General features: G+C 45.1%; 1 protein-coding gene across 2 annotated transcripts in view; it reads left to right on the top strand.

The window, feature by feature from the left end:
• Window positions 1–17,426, top strand: part of stk11 (serine/threonine kinase 11) — a 166,588-nt gene extending 149,162 nt beyond the window's left edge. For both annotated transcript variants that reach the window (XM_086004618.1, XM_086004617.1), the window contains one exon: window positions 16,149–17,426. In XM_086004618.1, the coding sequence (XP_085860744.1) occupies window positions 16,149–16,249 (101 nt within the window). In that variant the 3' untranslated portion in view covers window positions 16,250–17,426. The remainder of the gene's footprint in view (window positions 1–16,148) is intronic.
• The last annotated feature ends 2,450 nt before the right edge of the window (window positions 17,427–19,876 follow it).

Below are 19,876 nucleotides of genomic sequence, written 5' to 3'. Positions count from 1 at the left end.
GTACTGGTCTTCAGTCAATCCTAGGTGAATGCGCTGGGTATAGTGCACCCAATGGCTAGCACAGTGGCAGGTTTGAGCAGTGTGTCTTTGATGCTGACTGACATTTTTGGCAGGATGTTCCTGCTTCTGTTCATCTGCCAAGGTTAAGCACTGCTATCCCCATTGTTCTATGTGTAAAGAACAGCCTTGTGTCCAAAATAGCTGTTTCCTGGAGACCTTGTTGACCCTGATCTAGCTATATGGATCTGAGTTTGACTTTCTATTTTCCGAGTACTTGTTCTGTTCCTGAACCATCCATAATGACTGACGATTTGCTCCCCCCCATAACAAGAAATGATACCGATATCAATATCCGTAATTGGTCTTCTCGCATTGCGTGCTTTAGCTTTTCCACTGCCAACAACATGGATCAAATCCATTAACAAATGGGAACTATGCACCGAGTCTCTCTCCTAATTTTGCTTCTCTCCCAATTACTGCCAGTGTAATCCTTTACAATGGCAGTAATTTCTAGGCTAGTCTTTTTCTGATGTAGCCAGTATGGCTATGCCAGCAGTGTGATGCAATAAATATCTTCACATGCGATATGGAGCAGACAATTCATGAATGGAAAAAGTACTCTGTCAAATGATGGTATGCTGCATTATGTTGTCCTAGCAGCAGAACCAGTGATAATACCACATTAATCCCTGTTATCCAGACAGTTCTTCACACAAAAGTATAATATGCCTGTGCCTTGCAAGAATTTTGTTTAAAAAAGTTTAGAGTGACTCATAAGCCTCAAGTAGTACAAAGAAATCCTTCAATAAAACTGAAGCCTTGCTATCTTCAGGCATTAGTTTTTCAAATCACCAATTTCCTGGTGAGAAGAGTCAGAAGGATGTGTCCTGTATGTAGGGGATGGGTCCTTCTTTAGATAGCAGCAATTACTGAGATGTAATTGCCCATTAGCCTGCAGATCACATCCTCCATGTACATTCCATTGGACATTTACTCTCCTGAAGGATCATCAAGGAAATTTGAACATAAATAAGCATGGATTTGTGAAAGGGTAGGTCACTAACTTGGTGGATAGGGGAGTGCCTGGATAGATTTTTATTGGGTAAAGGGTATCGAGGGATATGGGGCAAAACAGAGTAAATAGAGTTGAGGTACAGATCAGCCATGACCTAATTGAATGGCAGAACAGGCTTGAGCGCCTGAATGCCCTATCCCTGTTCCTCTATGATTGAGGATTACGAATTGTGTTAAAAGAATACAGAAGGTAACGTTTTCCTATCCCAGGGCTGGCTGACATGAATTCAGAGCAAATGACTGGCTCATATGAATGGCTGAGCATGTGGCTTTGCAAATCTCTACACAGGAAAGCATAATGGATGAAAACAACTTCTCTAGTAGAATGACCTTTTTGTTGGATAGGGAATGGATGGCTTGTTAAAGAATGGCACGTGGTAATGAATTCTACCTGGAGACCTTTTGCTTTGGTTTAGGGCATTCTAACTCTGGTTTTCTTGATGTTTTATACAAGCACCCAATGAGTTGTTGGTTTATTTAATGTCTAATAAGTCATGTATGCACATCAAGTGTCATCATTTTAAGCTGACAGCTAGTTAGCTCGTACACATTACACAAGGAAAAAACCAGCTTTTTTCCACTAAGTGGCGATTTTCAGTATCAAACAATTGGATCAGTTGGAGGTTAGAAGTGAAGGCTATTTGAATTAACCAATCAGATGTTACTTTATAACATTTATCTGTCTCATCTCTCCCACTGTTGGTTGTGGTTGAATTTCTGATAGTTGCAGTTAACAATGTACTTATTTAATGTTTCGTCTCCAAGGAAGCTTTATGTAACAAAAAAGCTGTTCGTATGCAGCTTTTAATCACTTTTTTAAAATTTGCCTCACATGAAGCTTTATTTTCTTCAAGACTGCTGGCAGTTGCATTTCTCCTTTGTCACTGCTTCTGGTGAATCAAATGTTACATTGTCATAAAGGGAGGGCATTGAAAGAAAGAAAGACCTACATTTATACGATAGCAAAATACTGCGGATGCTGGAAATCTGAAATAACAACAGAAAAAGCTGGAAACACTTAGCAGGCAGGCAACATCCATGGAGAGAGAAACAGAGTTAATGTTTCAGGCTGAAACCCTTCGTCAGAACTGAAAAAAAAGCAGGAAATGAAAAAGCAAGTTGGGGGCTAGGAAATGGGGGAGGGGATGAAAGAACAAAAGGGAAGGTTTGTGAGAAGTAGAGAGACATTAAGAGATATTCAAGGCGAGAAAAGATGGTAATAGGACAGATTAAGAAACAAAAGATGGCATTTATATAGCTTAGGACATCCCAAAGCACTTTACAGCCAATGAAGTACTTTTGAAGTGTAGTCACTGGCTGTAATGTAAGAAATGGGGCAGCCAAATAGGCACACGGCAAACTGCCACAAACAGCAATGTGATAATGACCAGATAATCATCTTTTGTTGTGATGCTGATCGAGGGATAAATATTGGCCAGGACACCGGGGATAACTCCCCTGCGCCTCTTTGAAATAGTGCCACGGGATCTTTTACATCCACCTGAGAGAGCACCTGTTTAACGTCCCACCCGGAAGACGGCACCTCCGGCACTGCAGCACTCCCTCAGCACTGCACTGGAGTGTCAGCCTAGATTTTTGTGCTCAAGTCTCTGGAGTGGGACTTGAACCCACATTGCTGGATGTGAAAGTGCACAATTCCACAAAGAATTTGCAAAGATGTTTGTAAGCGATGTCCTCAGAGACATAGCAGTTCGTGTATTTTGGTTTCTGGAAAATAAATAATGCTTTCCTTACCACAGATAGGAATAAAATGATTTACTTATCACTTATTATGGAAATATACAGATATAGAACATACTTTTATTGTCCATGTATTCAAGGCATTTTTGCTTATAGCAATGGCCAAGAACTACAGGAAACATAAGAAAAGGTTAAACTATTTTTCATCTTTCCTTTCCAAATTGCTCGACTACAGTATTTAATGATACTAAAAGGTTTACTTTATAAATGATTTAAGTTAACTACCTTTTTTTTTTAAAAAGAGAAAGACTTGAATTTATATAGCACCTTTCACGACCACCGGATGTCCCAAAGCGCTTTACAGCCAATGAAGTACTTTTTGAAGTGCAGTCACTGTTGTAATGTTGTAAACTATTTTTATTCGGCTCTTCGCTCCAAATTTGAATTATGACACAGCTCTTCCAGAACTTTGGGTTCTCACGGGTGAGTACACGCTGGGTACTCATGCGTAGGCCCAACGAAAGTGTCGGTTTCGTGCATGCGCGGGAAACCGGAACTTCCGTTCCCTTAAAGGAAGGGGTTTACAGGTCGAACGCGTGCGCCGGAGAGGCAGCGCGTACGCCTGGAACTTCCATTTTTTTTGCAGGTTTCTCCGGGAGGGTAAGTCTCCAGGAGCTACGCTTGTAAAAAGCAGTCGCAAGGCCTGCTTTTAACAAGGTAAGTGGTGAATTAAGTAAAATTAAAACATTTTTTCCACAGGTTTATTATTTTTAAATACTTTAAAGAAAGATAAGTTTATTTTTAGCCCTGTTAGAAACTGTAATTAATTTTTTCAAAAATGTAAATTATTGTTTAAAATAGTTATTTTATGTAATTTATAATTATTTTAAAAATGTGATTTAAAAAAAAAAAAAAAAAAATTATTTGAAGTTTGTTATGTTTTGGGGCTGAATTGTATTCATAGATTTGACAGGGCTTCCTGTCAAATCTATGAATACAGATTCCCTGCTACCATTGGCTCTCCATGGCCCACGTGATCCCAGGGGACGCTTCGAACTAACTGCACCCCTGGGATACGCAAGCACTGCGCGCCGGCAGTTGGAGCAGGCCCAGGATCGGAATCCCATGCGGGTCCACAGCACAACGGCCGGCGCGCTAGGTAAGTGCGGGTCGGAGGCTTGCACCTGCGGGAAGCCTCCGACCCTGAATTTCTGGGCCAGTAATTTTATGTTTCTGTTTTTCAGTTTTGATATAAACCAATAAAATAAATGCAGCTGGAGTTACCATTTCGACTACAGTAAAATATAAATATTAATGCCAAAGTTTCATTCTCAAACATGTAACTAAATAAATAACCATTTGAACATAGTAGCCTACATTTTATTTTTGCTCCAAAAAGTTAGAATTAAGGCCTAGAAATTCAGTTGTTTGCGCCAGCCGATAGCGCCTTAGGAGGAGGAGAAGTGGGGCGCTAAGCAGTTAGCGCCCGGGCGCGGCGCGATCTGCGCCTCTCGCGAAATTCAGTTAAGATTTAGTGGGCAAAACCGTAGCGGGCGCTCAGCTGCACGTGCAGATCCTGACGTCATTTCATGGTGCAACGCCCTTTGTGCGCCCCGAACTGGAAATTCAGTGGCGCCAGCCTATTGTGCGCCTGGCACCCCCCGCGACTGGTAGAGGGGAACGGTTCCCAGTCGCTGCGGGGCGCGGGGGCACTAATTAAAGGGGACTCCTCCTGCAGTATAAATGGCAGCCATTTTGCTCCATTCCTTCTTTGTGAGAGACGGATATTTGGAGAGAGACAAAGGTAGAGAGCTTTCTGGTTTGGCTGAACACTCGTACAGGTACTTGTGGCTTCAGGCCAGAGCTTTGCACTTGGATTTAACTTTCAGTGCCATAGCTTTGATTCGATACATCTAATGGGGGCTGCAATGGGTGGAGACGTTGGCTTACTGCATTGCATTTAAAGGGCTCAGAGACGCCGTGAGAGTGCCAGTCATGGCCAGACGGAGAAGGGCCAACAGGCGTCAGCACAGGAGGCCTTACCCACCCAGGGTATACCGCCAGCAGTTCTCATGTCTGAACATGTCTGAGGAGCAGTGTGTTTGGAGGCTGCGATTCAGAAGGGAGGTGATCACTGAGATCTGCCACCTGCTTCGCAGAGATCTGCAGCCACAGCTCAGGAGCAGGACGTCTCTGAAGGTGATGGTGGCTCTCAACTTCGGCGTGCTGAAGCAACGGTTCCGCAGTCTGGATCGTTCCGGGGGAGCCCTACAGTACTCGCCTGAGCGAGTCTCCCATTTCGTTGTCATGTGCTGCATGCTGCACAACCTGGCTATCCGCAGGACTCGGCCACTGCCAGCAGACATTGGAGGACCACCAGAGGAGGAGGAGGAGGAGGAGGAGGAGCACCAGCACGGGAGGGAGGCAGAAAGTGCAAGGGCTGTCCGTCAGCGGCTTATTGAAACTCGGTTCTAGGCCTCCTCTCAGGGAATGGCTTGTGCCAATGAAAGATGATGAATGTAGCCGCTCCACAAGCCCTCAGCTGATCAAGGCAACAAATACTTCCAAAAGCAAACATGGACAGTGCGATTAAAGAAATTTTTTTACTGTGATAACTCTGTGCCCTTCCTGCATGACAAACTCATTCAGAGGAACCCCCCCCCCCCCCCCCCCAAATAAAAAGACATCAGTCTCGGCCTTTATATAAAGAACAAACACAGCAGTCTCGGCCTTCATATATAAAACAAATGCACCAGTCTCGGCCTTTATATATAAAATACACCAGTCTCAGCCTTCATATATAAAACAACACACATTTGACCACACCACCTACTTTTTCCCCTGCGAGGGTGATCCGTCTCGCTTCCGTGACTGGCCCCTACCCGCCCTGCAGCTCCTCCTCAATGGGACCCCAGTGGCTGCAGCAAGGTTGGGGCAAGGCTGCTGGGGGTCAGATGGTGAGACGGCAGATGCCCTTGGGGGTCGGCCTGGACCAGCTCTGGGCCTGGAGGGGCCGGCTGCTGACTGCTCCAACTCTGCTTGGGCGGCAGCAGTCTGTCCTACGGGTGGTGGCAGCTGCAGTGGAGGAGTGACAGTGTTGGCTACAGGAATGCTGCCAACCTGACAGAGCACAGGCACTCCCTGGTCGGCTGATGCACTGGCACTCGCACGGGCCAGCACTGCAGCATGCGCAGCAATCTGCTGAGGCACAGACTGCTGGGCTGCTGCGGCGCGGCGAGTGCCCCGGCGATGCCTGGCTGATCCAGCGAGGGTGGCAGCAGTTAGTGCCCGTGTGGCCCTGGTCTGTGTCTGCATGGCACCAGCCAGTGAATGCACGGCACGACTGAGCACTTGGCTGGAGGCCGCCTGTGATGCCGCGAAGTCCTGCTGACTCCTGGCCTGTGCTGCACTGAATTGTTGCAGACTCCTGGCCTGTGCTGCACTGAATTGTTGCAGACTCCTGGCCTGTGCTGCCCCGAATTCCTGCACACTCCTTGCCAGTGACTCTATGGAGTCAGGCATCCTTGCCACTGCAGCCATGAGCTCAGTGTGCCTGCGCTCAGCCTGGGTGCCCATTTCCGCAAGGAGCCACACCTCCTCTGCGCTCACCGTAGCAGGACTGGAGGCCGCAGTCACCCTCCGGGGAGAAGGCCGCCGAGCTTCCCCACCCTTCCCGCGTTGCTGCAGCCCACTGGGCCCCGGAGCTTCACTCTCCTCCGACCCTTCCCCCCCCCCCCCCCCTGCTCCCCTCCAGGGAAGACGTGTCCCCATTGTGGCCATGGGCTGCCTCGGCTGAGGGTGTCCCTGATGGGCCGGCTTCCTCTTCCTCCTCCTCTATTTTTGACTCCAAGACAGTGCCAGCTTGAGGGGCCGCCTCCTCAACTGGCGATTCACCATCTGAAAGCAGGGAGGCACAAGAGTTGCTTTAGAGTGACGACAGGGCGGCAGCAAGGGAGGCATGAGTGCTACCATGCACTGCATTGGTTTCATAGTGGTAAAGGATGCTGGTGTGAGGCGCAAGTGGAAAGAGAGAGGTCAAAAAGGTGATGACCTTACCATTGGTGCCCAGAACAGGGTCGGCATCTCCAGTGGCGATGGGGTCAATCAGCCGGCCTGCCATGAGCCGCTCCACTCGCTGCTCTAGGTCGCTGAGCTGTTTCAGGTCAGGACGGCCTCCCCCGGTCTGTCGCTGCTGTCTTTGGTTATGCGCCAGCTTGCCCTGCAAGAGAAAGGACGGCCTCTAAGTACAGTGTCAAGCCCTGATCTTGCCTGCACTGCCTCCCATGGTGGAATAGCCCTGACAGTGTATAAAGTCCTGAATGTGCAAGTGCTTTTCATGACAGTCCCATAGCTGCTGGATCAGGGCTGGGCATTAGGGCTTTCAGGTCCCTTTGGCCATAAAGTGAGGTGCACATGCAGGGATGAGGAGGATACTGGAAAGGGTACTCACCCTGACAACCCGAGTGAGGTCGTTGAATTTTTTTCGGCATTGGGTTCAGTCCTGCCAACCACGCTGTTGGAGGTGACCCTGTTTGCCACCTCCCTCCAGGCTTTCCGATAATCGGTGGGCAGCGGTCTCCTGCCACCCTCCAGGAAGAGGACATGGCGCCTGCGCTCCACTGAGCCAACCAGCACCCTCGGGTCACCCTCGCCGAAGCGCTGCGCTCTCTCCCTGGCCTTCTCCATTCTCCTGGGTGTGGAGCAGTTCAAACAGCAGTGGTCATGCCTTGCCTCAGGGTTGCAGTGTGCAGGGTGTGGCAGCCAAACAATTCCACCCTCCCCCTTTAAGTACTGACCGGCGCCTGACTGTCTGCCTTCAAAGAGCAACTCGCCGCACCTGCGCTGCGCCCGCCCTCGGTGTTGGTGCCCCGGATCACCGGCTTAGCGCCTAATGATAGTCGTGCATCGCCTGCTTTAGCGCAGCAGCAACCTCTTGGGGCGATGCAACTGAATATCGGCGAAGGTGGCGCTAAGTTGCGCCGGGCGCAAAATTTAGCGAACGCCCGGCTGTAACACCCCAAACGTGGCTATACTGAATTTCTAGGCCTAAATCTTTACCTTGTTTTGATCATTTATGTAAAACAAATTTAGTTACATTCACTGTTTCTAAAAATAAAGACTTGCATTTATATAGCGCCTTTCATGACCTCTGGAGGCCCCAAAGCGCTTTACAGCCAATGAAGTACTTTTTGAAGTGTAGTCACTGTTGTAATGTAGGAAACGCGGCAGCCAATTTGCACACAGCAAGGTCCCACAGACAGAAATGTGATAATGACCAGATAATCTGTTTTTTAGTGATGTTGATTGAGGAATAAATATTGGCCAGGACACCAGGGATAACTCCCCTGCTCTTCTTCCAGTATAACTCCTGGCTACGTGCTACCACTTTGCTTATACACTTGTGGCATTTGTTGCCGTGCTGAGGAGAGTCTGCGGACTGCCCATGTCAGAGCCGTCTACATCAATAGGGAAATTTAAGGAGTGACAATAATCCATAACAATATATTGTTAACCCCAGTTTAGAGGCTATCAGGTGTGCCTGAGAGCACAAAGTTGAACTCTCCATATCCCTTTCTGGAAATCCCTTTTTCATGCTCTTCTAGTTATTTTTTAATTGCCGTTTGTAATGGTTTTTATGACTTTCTGTGGAGATTTTCTGCTCTGGAAGTCACTGTCACACTGGAGGCGGGTTCTCTGGTCTCCTCTGGGAAAGTCCAGTGGAAAAAGAGGGAGTAGTTCTTGTGTAACAGGCCTCGGGACTCAAAGTGGCATTCTTTAGTTAAAAAAAAATCTAACTTCCTTTCATAGGCCTGTGCAAGGCAGTGCTCCCCGAGTACCTGCACAGGCCCTGGCTGCCAGGAAGGTTTTTCTTTTCACCTTTTGCCAACCATTGAACGCAGGATGCCTGTGCCAGACAGCCCTTGCATTCAGCGTTCAAACGGTGGAAGCTGTGCGTCCCTTTTCCCATCCAGTTAACAGACACCCCTCCACAATTGGGTGGACTTATTCCATGCCAATGGCGCTGACCCGGTGAGATTTAGAGGAGGTGCGAAGAGATGGAGACACAGCGGAGCGCATTCTCCGAACACTTTTTCACCCCCATCTGCCCTGGATCCAGCAAAAAAATCAATAAGGGAGTAGTGGAGGGGTAGAAATTCTAAGCCAGTGTGTTTTAAAGTTCTAAAAGTATAAAAATGTTGAAATACGCAGCAGATTAATCAGTACCTAAAAGAGGAAAAGGCAGATTAATGATTTGAATGACCCGCACCAGAACTAATTAAAGGTTTTGCTTTGAAGTATTTTTAAGAAAAACTGTTTATTTAAAGTAGCTAAGTTAGAAAACCCTCAATCCAGGTAATCCACCCAGCCCCTGCTGTGTAATCCAGAATAGGGACGGATGAGATAGTGAGCCAATATTGTCTTGTGAATGTCGAATGCACTGCTGGCTGGGATTATTGTAGGCCTATGTTGTAAAAGATTTCTGTTCACAAAATAGCTCGCTGGAGCTGGATACTCAGTCAAATAAATTGAACTCTGCAAAGCTCTGTTGAAGTCTGTAGTGCTATTTTATTATCATATTGGTAACCCTTTCAAGATAAATTATTTTTGGCTTGAAAGCTAGAAAAACGGTCGGCTCCAAAATGCTGGGAAATGCACCCAAGCGATGTTCCCTCGAGGCTGCGCGGCCGCGCAGATATGCAGTGTCTGAGGTCCCGCGCAGGCCGCTCACTGGCTTTTGGATTGTAAGAACCACGCATGCGCAAAATTTGAATGGGCCGCGCAGCAATTTAAAGGGACCGCACACGGGGGAAAAAAAATTAGGGAACATTGCACCCAAGTGTCAAGTCAAAACTTTCAGGGGAGAATGTCCCAGACAGAATGCCCCCTGCTGCCCATCCCATATTAATATAAATGTTAGGCCTGCAGGACTCCATTCCCCATTGTTGGTTATCATACTCCATCACAGCTGCAAACTGTGCTTTTGTGGGGGTTTTTTTGTGTTAGTTCTACCTTCAGTGTAAGTTGTAATAAGCACGTGCCCCAACTGAATATTCAGTGTAACACCTTGTGTTCACATTTCATGTGGCCTACATTCAAGGCTGTTTTTCCAAATGTAGGCTTTTTGATCAGCTTTTGTGTGATTCTTTTTCTAGAATGCATGTGTGATCAGTAAATACTGAGAAAGTGAAATTCATGCAAATGGTCAGATTCTTAAGGAAGCTAGAAACTGAGCAAGACTTTGATGTATAGAGAATATTTTGGGAAAGACCTGTTGGGGTAGGTTTCAAAACAGTTTTATCCCCTTAGATTTACACAAAGGGACAGAGGGTGACCAGAGGCTGAATCTGACACAGGCAAATAGCAACAGTGAGCAGTCTTTTCAAACAAGTTACTTCCACAAAAATAGCAAATGATTCTGTTGGTGTTGATGTCACAAACTGGCAGGGTGTCCCCATTTGGGGTGGGTGGAGAATGAACTGAAGTCAAAGAGTACCAGGAAGTTGAAGAACCAGGTAATGAATTGGTGCCAATCTTGTGAGTACTGTTCCAAATCTATCCAAGAAAGAAAGAGGACTTGCATTTATATAGCGCTTTTCACGACCACCGGACATCCCAAAGCGCTTTACAGCCAATGAAGTACTTTTGAAGTGTAGGCACTGTTGTAATGTAGGAAACGCGGCAGCCAATTTGTGCACAGCAAGCTCCCACAAACAGCAATGTGATAATAACTAGATAATCTGTTTTTAGTGATGTTGATTGAGGGATAAATATTGGCAGGACACCAGGGATAAGTTCCCTGCTCCTCTTCGAAATAGTACCATAGGATCTTTTAAAATATTTTTTTTTTAATATTTTTTTTAAATCCATCACCCTTCCATTTCTTAACCTTTTTACTTCTGCCACTGGGAATTTCCAGCTGAGAGCTCGTAGAGAGAACAGATGGGGCCTTGGTTTAACATCTCATCCCTGTAACGCCCCTGGAGTGGGCCTTGAACCCACAACCTTCTGAGTCGGAGGCGAGAGTGCTATCCACTGAGTCACAGCTGTATGTAGTGTACGTAGCTGACCTATAAAACTTTGTTTTAAACCATATGCTCAAAGTTGTGGAAGATGTTCTCGAGAAGAGAGCAAGAAGTGGAATGCACCTGTTACTTTATAAACCATCCCAATTCTTTTCCATTTGAAATGATAAGCTCCTTACACTGAAGCAGATTAAGAGTTCTTAGCTGGAAATTCCCAGTCGCAGAAGTAAAAAGGTTAAGAAATGTAATATTTTAAAACATTCATAAAATGTTAATTGACTGATATTTTACACAGTCGAGTATGTGAAAGTGAAAACTTTAATTTTTTGAGACCGTTATCAATTAACTGAATGAAAGAACACTCAACTTAAAATTAAATGACTACCAGATCTATAATTAAGGGTAAAATGTACTTCGCTGAGAGAATAGATAACTCGGATATCCATTTCTTACAAAAATGTATCTATCCAGACACTCCTATTTTTGCATTCATTTCACCTCACAAAGGAGCAGTAGGTACCTCTTGCATCCAACTATTTTGACACTTGGAATACCTGCCTATATTAAAAATCTTATATAAAAACAGAAAATGCTGGAAAACACTAAGCAGGTCAGGCAGCATCTGTGGAACGAGAAACTGAGTTAACGGCCCGGATTTTGCAATGGGTTTGGCAGCACTTGGGAATCCACTGCAAGTTTGGGATTTGAAATTCGGAATTTGCGGTCTGTCAATGTACATGTTGACAGGCCATCGACGCAGCCCACGAAGAAGCAATTGCTGGTGCAGAGTTGGGCTATTTGCCCACCGACTGGCCAGCAATTGCAGACGGAATTGTTACGGTTGATGCAAACAGGCGCAGGTCCTGTTTGCATCAGCATAAGGGGATACCTCAGGCATGTATTAAACATTTTCATCTTGGAAACCATACACATACACTGTGTCAAATAAGTTTTTCAATGATTCTGCAAATATAAGAGTTTTAATGATGTCGAAAATTATCAAAAAATTACATTTTTAGTGAAGTTGATGGAATGAAGCTAATTATGAATTAAATTCCAATCCTGTAAATTGTAATTAAATTTGATTTGGGGATTCCATTAAATCTGATTATGGGATTCCCTTCAGAAATGATTAAAATCCAATTCTGTTTTGTGATTGGAGTACCAGACCCACGTAATCCCAGGTACGCTCCTGCATAGGCTGCGACCGTGGGTTCTGTGGGCCATTGCGCTGCCCGCCGCCTCACAGCGTCAGACTGCAAGTTTTTGTAGCAGGGCTGCCTTCAGGTAAGCTCGTATTCCTTTCGCAGGTCAGTGGCGTACCCTGGAGCTATGCCTCCGACCGCAACTTTTGGCCCATCGTTTCAGATCGATGACCTTTTCATCAGAACTGGACAGTGTTGGAGATCAACAGCTTTTAAGCAAGTAAAAATCTGATAGCTGACTTTCCTTTTGATTAGCCCACAAGGAGCAATGTGCCCCAGGAATTTCCTGGGGGAGTTCTCTTAATCAATTGTCATAATTTTGGTGGAAGATCAGTGGAAATCCCGTTTATCTGTCTATTCCTGGTGGTAGTCTCATAAATTAATGAAAACTTGCTGAATCCAGTCAAGAATTACCTAGTTTGAGGCTGCATTTATTAACCAGTAACTACAGATTATATTCTAGCTGACAGTATCTGATTTACAGTGTGTAGCTGCCAATCAAACTCTCAGGGCCAGCAGAGATTCCTATGTGTGCACACTTATAGGCTTACATGGGTCTTTGCTCCCAAGTGGTAAATTTTAAATATCGTAAAACTGCCAACATAAGTGTCTTGCTCTCAAAACACTAAAGGAAGCTGCATAATTTATCAAGTGCCTCAATGGTCACTTCGTAAACTTGGCTTAACACAGCAGTGAAGCTATACTCCACGCACTATCAAACCCAAGTAATTGAGAGTGCCTTCTTTAGATGGTTTCACATTGTTCCTCTCCTGAGTCAGCTTGGAACCCAATTCCAGAGTTATAGTACAAAAAGAAAATACTGCAGATGCTGGAAATCTGAAATAAAAACAGAAAATGCTGGAGAAGCTCAGCAGGTCAGGCAGCATCTGTGAAGAGAGAAACAGAGTTAATGTTTCAGGTCGATGATCTTTCTTCAGAACTGGAAAAAAGCAGGAAATGGAACAGATTTTTAAGCAAGTGTAGAGGCTGAGAAAGGGGGGAGGGGATGAAAGAACAAAAGGGAAGGTCTGTGATAGGATAGAAGGCAGAAGAGGTTAATAGACATTAAGAGATATTCAAGGCAAAAGGAGATGGTAATGGGACAGGTTAAGAAACAAAGGATGGCTCTAGATGAAGTGTAAATTGCGCTGGCAGAATGAAAGACAGCTGCCATGTGGGAGAGAAGAAAAAAAAGACAAGTGTGGATAAAATATATTGTATATAGGAAACTTTCGATTTACCAGCACCTAAATAACCAGAAATGTCGGTTAACTGGCAAAATTCAGGAGTCGGTTCAGCTAACTTTTATTACTTGCACAGCAACAAATGGAGGAAGGCAAGGGTGTGGCTGCAGCTGTTGCTAAGCTACAGAGACGCTTGCAACTTGTGGACATTGTTCTGCAACAGGGTTTGTTGCTTTATACGGAGCTCTCAGCTCCGTATCTTTTACAATAGCTTTCGGTTATCCGGAATTTTTGATGAACCGGCACCACGTCAGTCCTGGCCGTGCCGGATATATATATATAAATAAAAAATAGGGGCCGAAGTTATGATCTGAAATTGTTGAATTCTATGTTGAGTCCAGAGGGCTGTAAGGTGCCTAATCGAAAGATGAGTTGCTGTTCCTCGAGCTTACGCCGAGCTGCCATGGAACAATGCAAGAGACCAAGGACGGTGAGGTCTGAGTGGGAGTGGAGCAGTGAATTAAAGTGACAGGTGACCGGAAGCTCGGGGTCCCCCTTATGGACTGAACGGAGGTGTTCCGCAAAGCAGTCATCCAATCTGCATTTGGTTTCCCCAATGTAGAGGAGACCACATCGTGAGCAGCGAATACAGTATACTAAATTGCAAGAAGTACAAGTAAATCGTTGTTTCACCTGGAAGGGGTGTTTGGGGCCCTGGACAGTGGGAAGGGGGGAGGTATAAGGGCATGTGTTGCATCTCCTGCGCTTGCATGGGAAGGTGCCGGGCGAAGGGGTGTTGGGGGTGATTGAGGAGTGGACTAGGGAGTGGTCCCTACAGAATACTGAAAGGGGAGGTGAGGGGAAGATGCATTTGGTTGTGGGATCACGCTGGAGGTGGCGGAAATGGCGGAGGATGATCCGTTGAATGTGGAGGCTGGTGGGGTGAAAGGTGAGGACGAGGGGAACCCTATTGTGGTTCCGGGAGGGAGAGGCAGGGGTGAGGGCAGAAGTGCAGGAGATAGAACGGACACGGTCAAGGGCCGTGTCAACCATGGTAGAGGGGAATCCTTGGTTGAGGAAAATGGAACACATGTCCGAAGCACTGGTGTGGAAGGTGGCATCGTCAGAGCAGATGCGGCGGAGACGGTGAAACTGGGAGAATGGAATGGAGTTCTTACAGGAGATGGGGTGGGAGGAAGTGTAGTCCAGGTAGCTGTGGGAGTCAGTGGGCTTGTAGTGAATGTTGGTCAATAACGTATCCCCAGAGATGGAGACAGAGAAGTTGAGGAAGGGAAGGGAAGAGTCGGAGATGGACCATGTGAAGGCGAGGGAAGGGTGGAAATTGGAAGCAAAGTGAATGAAATTATCTAGTTCAGGGTGAGAGCAGGAAATGGCATTGATACAGTCATCAATGTACCGGAAAAAGAGGTGAGGGAGGGGACCTGAGTAGGACTGGAACAAAGAGTGTTCCACATATCCCACGAAAAGGCAGGTATAGCTAGGACCCATGTGGGTTCCCATAGCAACACCTTTGATTTGGAGGAAGTGAGTGGAGTCAAAGGAGAAGTTGTTCAATGTGAGAACAAGTTCAGCCAGGCGGAGGAGGGTGGTGGTGGATGAGGACTGGTTGGGCATCTGTTCAAGGAAGAAGCGGAGCGCCCTCAGGCCATCCTGGTGGGGGATAGAGGTGTAGAGGGATTGTACGTCCATAGTGAAAAGGAGGCAGTAGGGGCCAGGAAACTGGAAACTGTTAAAGGGGCGGAGGGCGTCGGAAGAGTCGCAAATGTAGGTGGGAAGAGACTGGACAAGGGGAGAAAAAATAGTCAAGATAGGAAGAGATAAGTTCCATGGGGCAAGAACAGGCTGAAACGATGGGTCTACCAGGGCAGTTCTGTTTGTGGATCTTGGGAAGGAGGTAGTAGCGGGCTGTGCGGGGTTGGGGAACTATGAGGTTGGCAGCCGTGGGGGGGGGGTGGGGAGGAGATCTCCAGAGGAGATGAGGTCAGTGACAGTATTGCCAAAGTTATATTGTCACTTTTACATTATTGGGAAGTGGAAACATCTTCACAGCAAGACAAAGGTGACGATATAACTGCACTGGGTCTTTTAATTACAGATTTCCAAGTCAGTCATTTGAGGAATTTTTTTTTAAATCTGGGCACTTCAGCTTTAAGCTGTCCTGAGTAACAATTTGTGTTTTCCTTTGTAAATGTTATTTGTAGATTTTCTTTCTCTTACAGCCTCATTTTTAATATCTGTTTCACACCTCGTGTACAGCCAGCTCCTTTACAATGAAAGTCCTCATGTAGTGATAAACCTCTCATTATAAAAAGGGTCTTGCCATAGCAAGCAACAGATTGAACGGTATCTATTGTTGTCTGCCACTGTACAATGTGAGAGCCATGTCCAGCCAGTGAACAATCTTCTGGTGTCACAATGTGATGATGTCCTGACTTGCATTCAGGCCCAGTCCAGATTTTGAGTTCACTTTCTGTTGAAACTTTTTCCTTGTTTTAACTGCAGTTACTCACTGATGCTGCTCATAAATATTGCTGTTTTCACGTACCTGTTCTATCCATCAAAGGATCATTCGGGTCTTGGTCAGACAGTGATACAAGCATTCTAATGATGACTCCTCATTGTCTAGCTCAACAATGATATCAGTGATTGACCCCAATACCTGAAGCTGTCCAGTTTAGTCGGAACTATATGCCATACTGTCTGTTTCATGAAAATAGATTCCTGATGATGGAGCACATGATCAAGTTAAGGTTACAGACGGCTGATGTTCCTGAACTTTTAGCTCCAAGCTTCAGAGGGTCTCTTTCAGTAATGTTTTATTCTTAGACAAGTATCCTTTGAACCCAGTCACATTGACTCATCAAACAACTCCAATGTCACTCCATTACTGGTGTATATGCTCTCTTTAATTAATGCATTTTTCTCTCAATTTGTTGCAGCTAATACTGAAGTTGGGGGATTATGGTGTTGCTGCTGCCTATGTGCCTGTATGGACCAGCACTGGAGGCAAGCAACGGAAAAAAGAAGAAAGAAGCGATGAACAAAGAGGAAGGAAACAATCCCTGCCTTCTACAGAAAGAAACCGGCATGTCTGTCCAGCCTACCAACCAATGCCAACAATTTGTAACAACAAACCTGAGTTTGAAAAAAGTATAACCATGGATGTTTAGAACTTTGTGCAACGCCATTTAGATGCACTTTATGTTTTAGACTACTTTGTTTTCTGTTTATACTTGCAGTATAGTACACATTGTGATGTGTAAATGCATGCTGTAAAGGGCTTGGAGAAAGGGAATATATATTATAACGGGCAAAGGGTTAAATACCTTGTGTGTGTTAATCTGTATTGCTCTGCAGCTGGTTCATTAAGGAAAAAATCACTTCACCAAATGAAAATGTCTTGCTGCCACTTTTGGGAGAGATGAGAAGAACAGTTTAAGTATTGTTGTATTTACTGTTTGACAGGATTTTGGAATGGGGAAGAGCTATTCGGAAACAACCCCGCTCTAGTGAAAGGCCTATTATAAAAAGTATTACCTTTCGGTACTAATTTCTTACAGCCTCAGTCACATCACTGTTACAAATTATTACATTTATCAAACCAGCCTGCAGATACCTTCCCACCTGTTGGGCATACCAACACATGCATTCCTTTCATTAGTGGTATGCTATTGAACTTTTTGTCCCAGTTTTATTTTTCTTCCACAGTATTCTATACGAGAAGGACTTTGAAAACAAAAATGGAAATACTGTATACACAGACCTGGTTTTGTTCACTAAGTAGACACAAACGGACGCAGTAGTTTGACGGACAACTGCTGCGTTTCCACAGAAGATGCAAGTGTATTTCTATGGGTCATAGTTATGAGACTTGGCAAATAATAACCTGGAAAGATTCTGCAGTCAGCGTTGTAAATTGGACCCTTTTGCTGCACTATTGGATTGATAATGTACATGGTAAAATGCTGCATAGAAGAGTAATGCATTCAATTTTTGTGTTGGTAATAATATGACAGTTCTCTATAATAGGATGGTCTGCTGTCCCACACTGGTGTACCAATGCAACTTGTATACATTTGCGGCTGCTGTTTTTCATGTTATTTCTTGATGAAGCAACTGCACACTATGCAGATTGGCTCTTTTGTGAATTATCAAAACACTGTAGTGGAACCAAAGCATTATTTGTTGTACTAAAGTAGCTGCCAGTATTATTATCATGGAGAGACTGAGTGGAATTCTTTACCCTGCATCTTATTTCTTTGTATTGGAACTAGAAGATGCTTGCTTACCTTTCACTCTCCTGGAGTCAGTGAATACAACCACGCAGCTCCAGGGATTGAACCGTTTGATGCATTTAAGATGGAATAAAGTCAGTTACTGGATGGCAACTATTAAATCCATTACTGGCTAAGAATGAATCTGAATTGGATAATTCATTTTTTTTTTAAATATGCATAGTCTGTAGGCATCTGAAAATAATCTTGGTTTATGTTTAAATCTGCTTTTAGACTTTTTTTATTCATTCATGGGATGTGGGCATCGCTAGTAAAACCAGCATTTATTGCCCATCCCTAATTCCACACATACGCATTTTTTTCCATTTAAAAGCCGGCTCACCAGCTGCGCGGGACCATCAGAGTGCTGCGCGGTCGCCGCGGCTTAAAGAGAACATTGGTCAGAAGCTCATCTCACGGTCACATATGACACCAAGGTTGCAAACAGGCTCATTCACCCTCAGACAGTTGCCAGGGAGAGAGATGGTGGCTAGGGAACGGAATTTGTGGTGGGAACCGAAGACAATAGCTTTGGTCTTCCCAATATTTTTTTTCAATTATTATTTGTTTATGGGCTGTGAGCATCGCTGGCAAGGCCAGCATTTATTGTCCATCCCTAATTGCTCGAGAAGGTGGGGGTGAGCCGCCGCCTTGAACTGCAGCAGCCCGTATGGTGAAGGTACTCCCACAGTGCTGTTAGGGGTGGAGTTCCAGGATTTTGACCAAGCGACGATGAAGGGATGGCCGATATATTTCCAAGTCAGGATGGTGTGTGACTTGGAGTGGCATGTGGAGGTGATGGTGTTCCCATGCGTCTGCTGCCCTTGTCCTAAGTGGTAGAAGTCGTGGGTTTGGGAGACTAATTGAATTTTGTGAATTTGAAATCGGACATAAGGGAACCAAACCAAGCATTTTGCTTTTGGCCCAGATAAGTGGAGACATTAAGAAACATAAATGGTGGCTCCTGACAAATGGGACAGTTTGTATTGAAACAGCCCAACTTGGGTTGAAATCATGCTGTGCAATATTTCTAACATTGTTAAAATAGCTGATACATGAATTTCATGCAAAACACTCAGACATTTATTACTAACTCCGCATAGTATTATGCCAATCTTCACGCAGCAAAGCAATACATAAGAATGTTACCACATCTTGGTACACCCTCCAATTTTTCTTTACATTTTATCCAAAAAAAAAATAGGTGATTAAACCCAGGAAAATCCACCCCATTTAGGCTAGAGATAACAAAAATGTGGATAAGGGTTTTAGCAGCAATGGCCTACGTAGTTGGGTAGTCCTCTCTGCGGATCTCGGATCATCATGTATGGGAAGGGGCTAGGAAAGGTACTTCAAACAAAGCTCATCCCAACACTTTCTGCAACTAGGGCTGGGAGTTCATAGGTGAAATGGCAGAAAGCAGTTGATACTGCAACATGGAATATTCACACACTGATAAACATGCACTGTACAGATTATCCTGAGAGTGTAACAGCATTGGTAGCACATAAGCTCAGCCATTACAATATTAACATAGTTGCATTTTAAGAAGCTAACCTGGCCAATGGCGGACATCTGGCAGAGGTTGATGGCTGTTACACATTCTATTTGAACTCAAGCGAGGGGTCATTTTGCAGTTCACTCAGATGCTGCAAACAAGCTCTCAGTCTTTCGATTGGAATCTACCAGAGAATCATAACTTTACATATTCAGCTGTGCAGCAAGCATTTCTGTCATATCTCATAAACAAGAGGTCCTGGGTTTGAACCACAATACTGCCTATGACAGAATTAAGTGTTGTGTTCGCTACAAAATGTGGCTCTTTCATTTTATACACACATTTACTGTTACCCGTTCCTGTATGCATTCGCGCCTACATTTACATATTAAAAGCCTTCTGCCATATCACAGCCCAGCGACATAACTGATCACAAGTCTAAAGATAATTAGGGAGATTTCCTTCTTTGCCGTTTGGATGGTAACCTGGCGGGATGGATCACCCACCCTTTATAGGACCCACCTGATTTTCATACCATTGATTTCAGGCATGTGATCCGCCCCACCAGATTCATGCCCAATGAAGACAAACATCTACTCCAATCCATGTCCTTTCTACTCATTGCCTGCCACATAGCTTTGTACCAACAGCAAATTTAATAAGGCTACTATAAAGAACCTGTCCCCATTCATTAAAAAGATTACATGTGGTCTCCTCTACATTGGGGAGACCAAACGCAGATTGGGTGACCGCTTTGCGGAACACCTCCGTTCAGTCCATAAGGGGGACCCCGAGCTCCCGGTGGCCTGTCACTTTAATTCACCGCTCCATTCCCACTCAGACCTCACCGTCCTCGGCCTCTTGCATTGTTCCACGGAAGCTCCGCGTAAGCTCG

This window comes from Somniosus microcephalus, chromosome 13, assembly GCF_052327205.1.
Source record: "Somniosus microcephalus isolate GS21.2 chromosome 13, FLI_Smic_1.0, whole genome shotgun sequence".
Classification (NCBI taxonomy): Eukaryota; Metazoa; Chordata; class Chondrichthyes; order Squaliformes; family Somniosidae; genus Somniosus; species Somniosus microcephalus.
The sequence above is the reverse complement of the archived record's forward strand: the minus strand, read 5'-3'. Positions and strand labels throughout refer to the sequence as shown.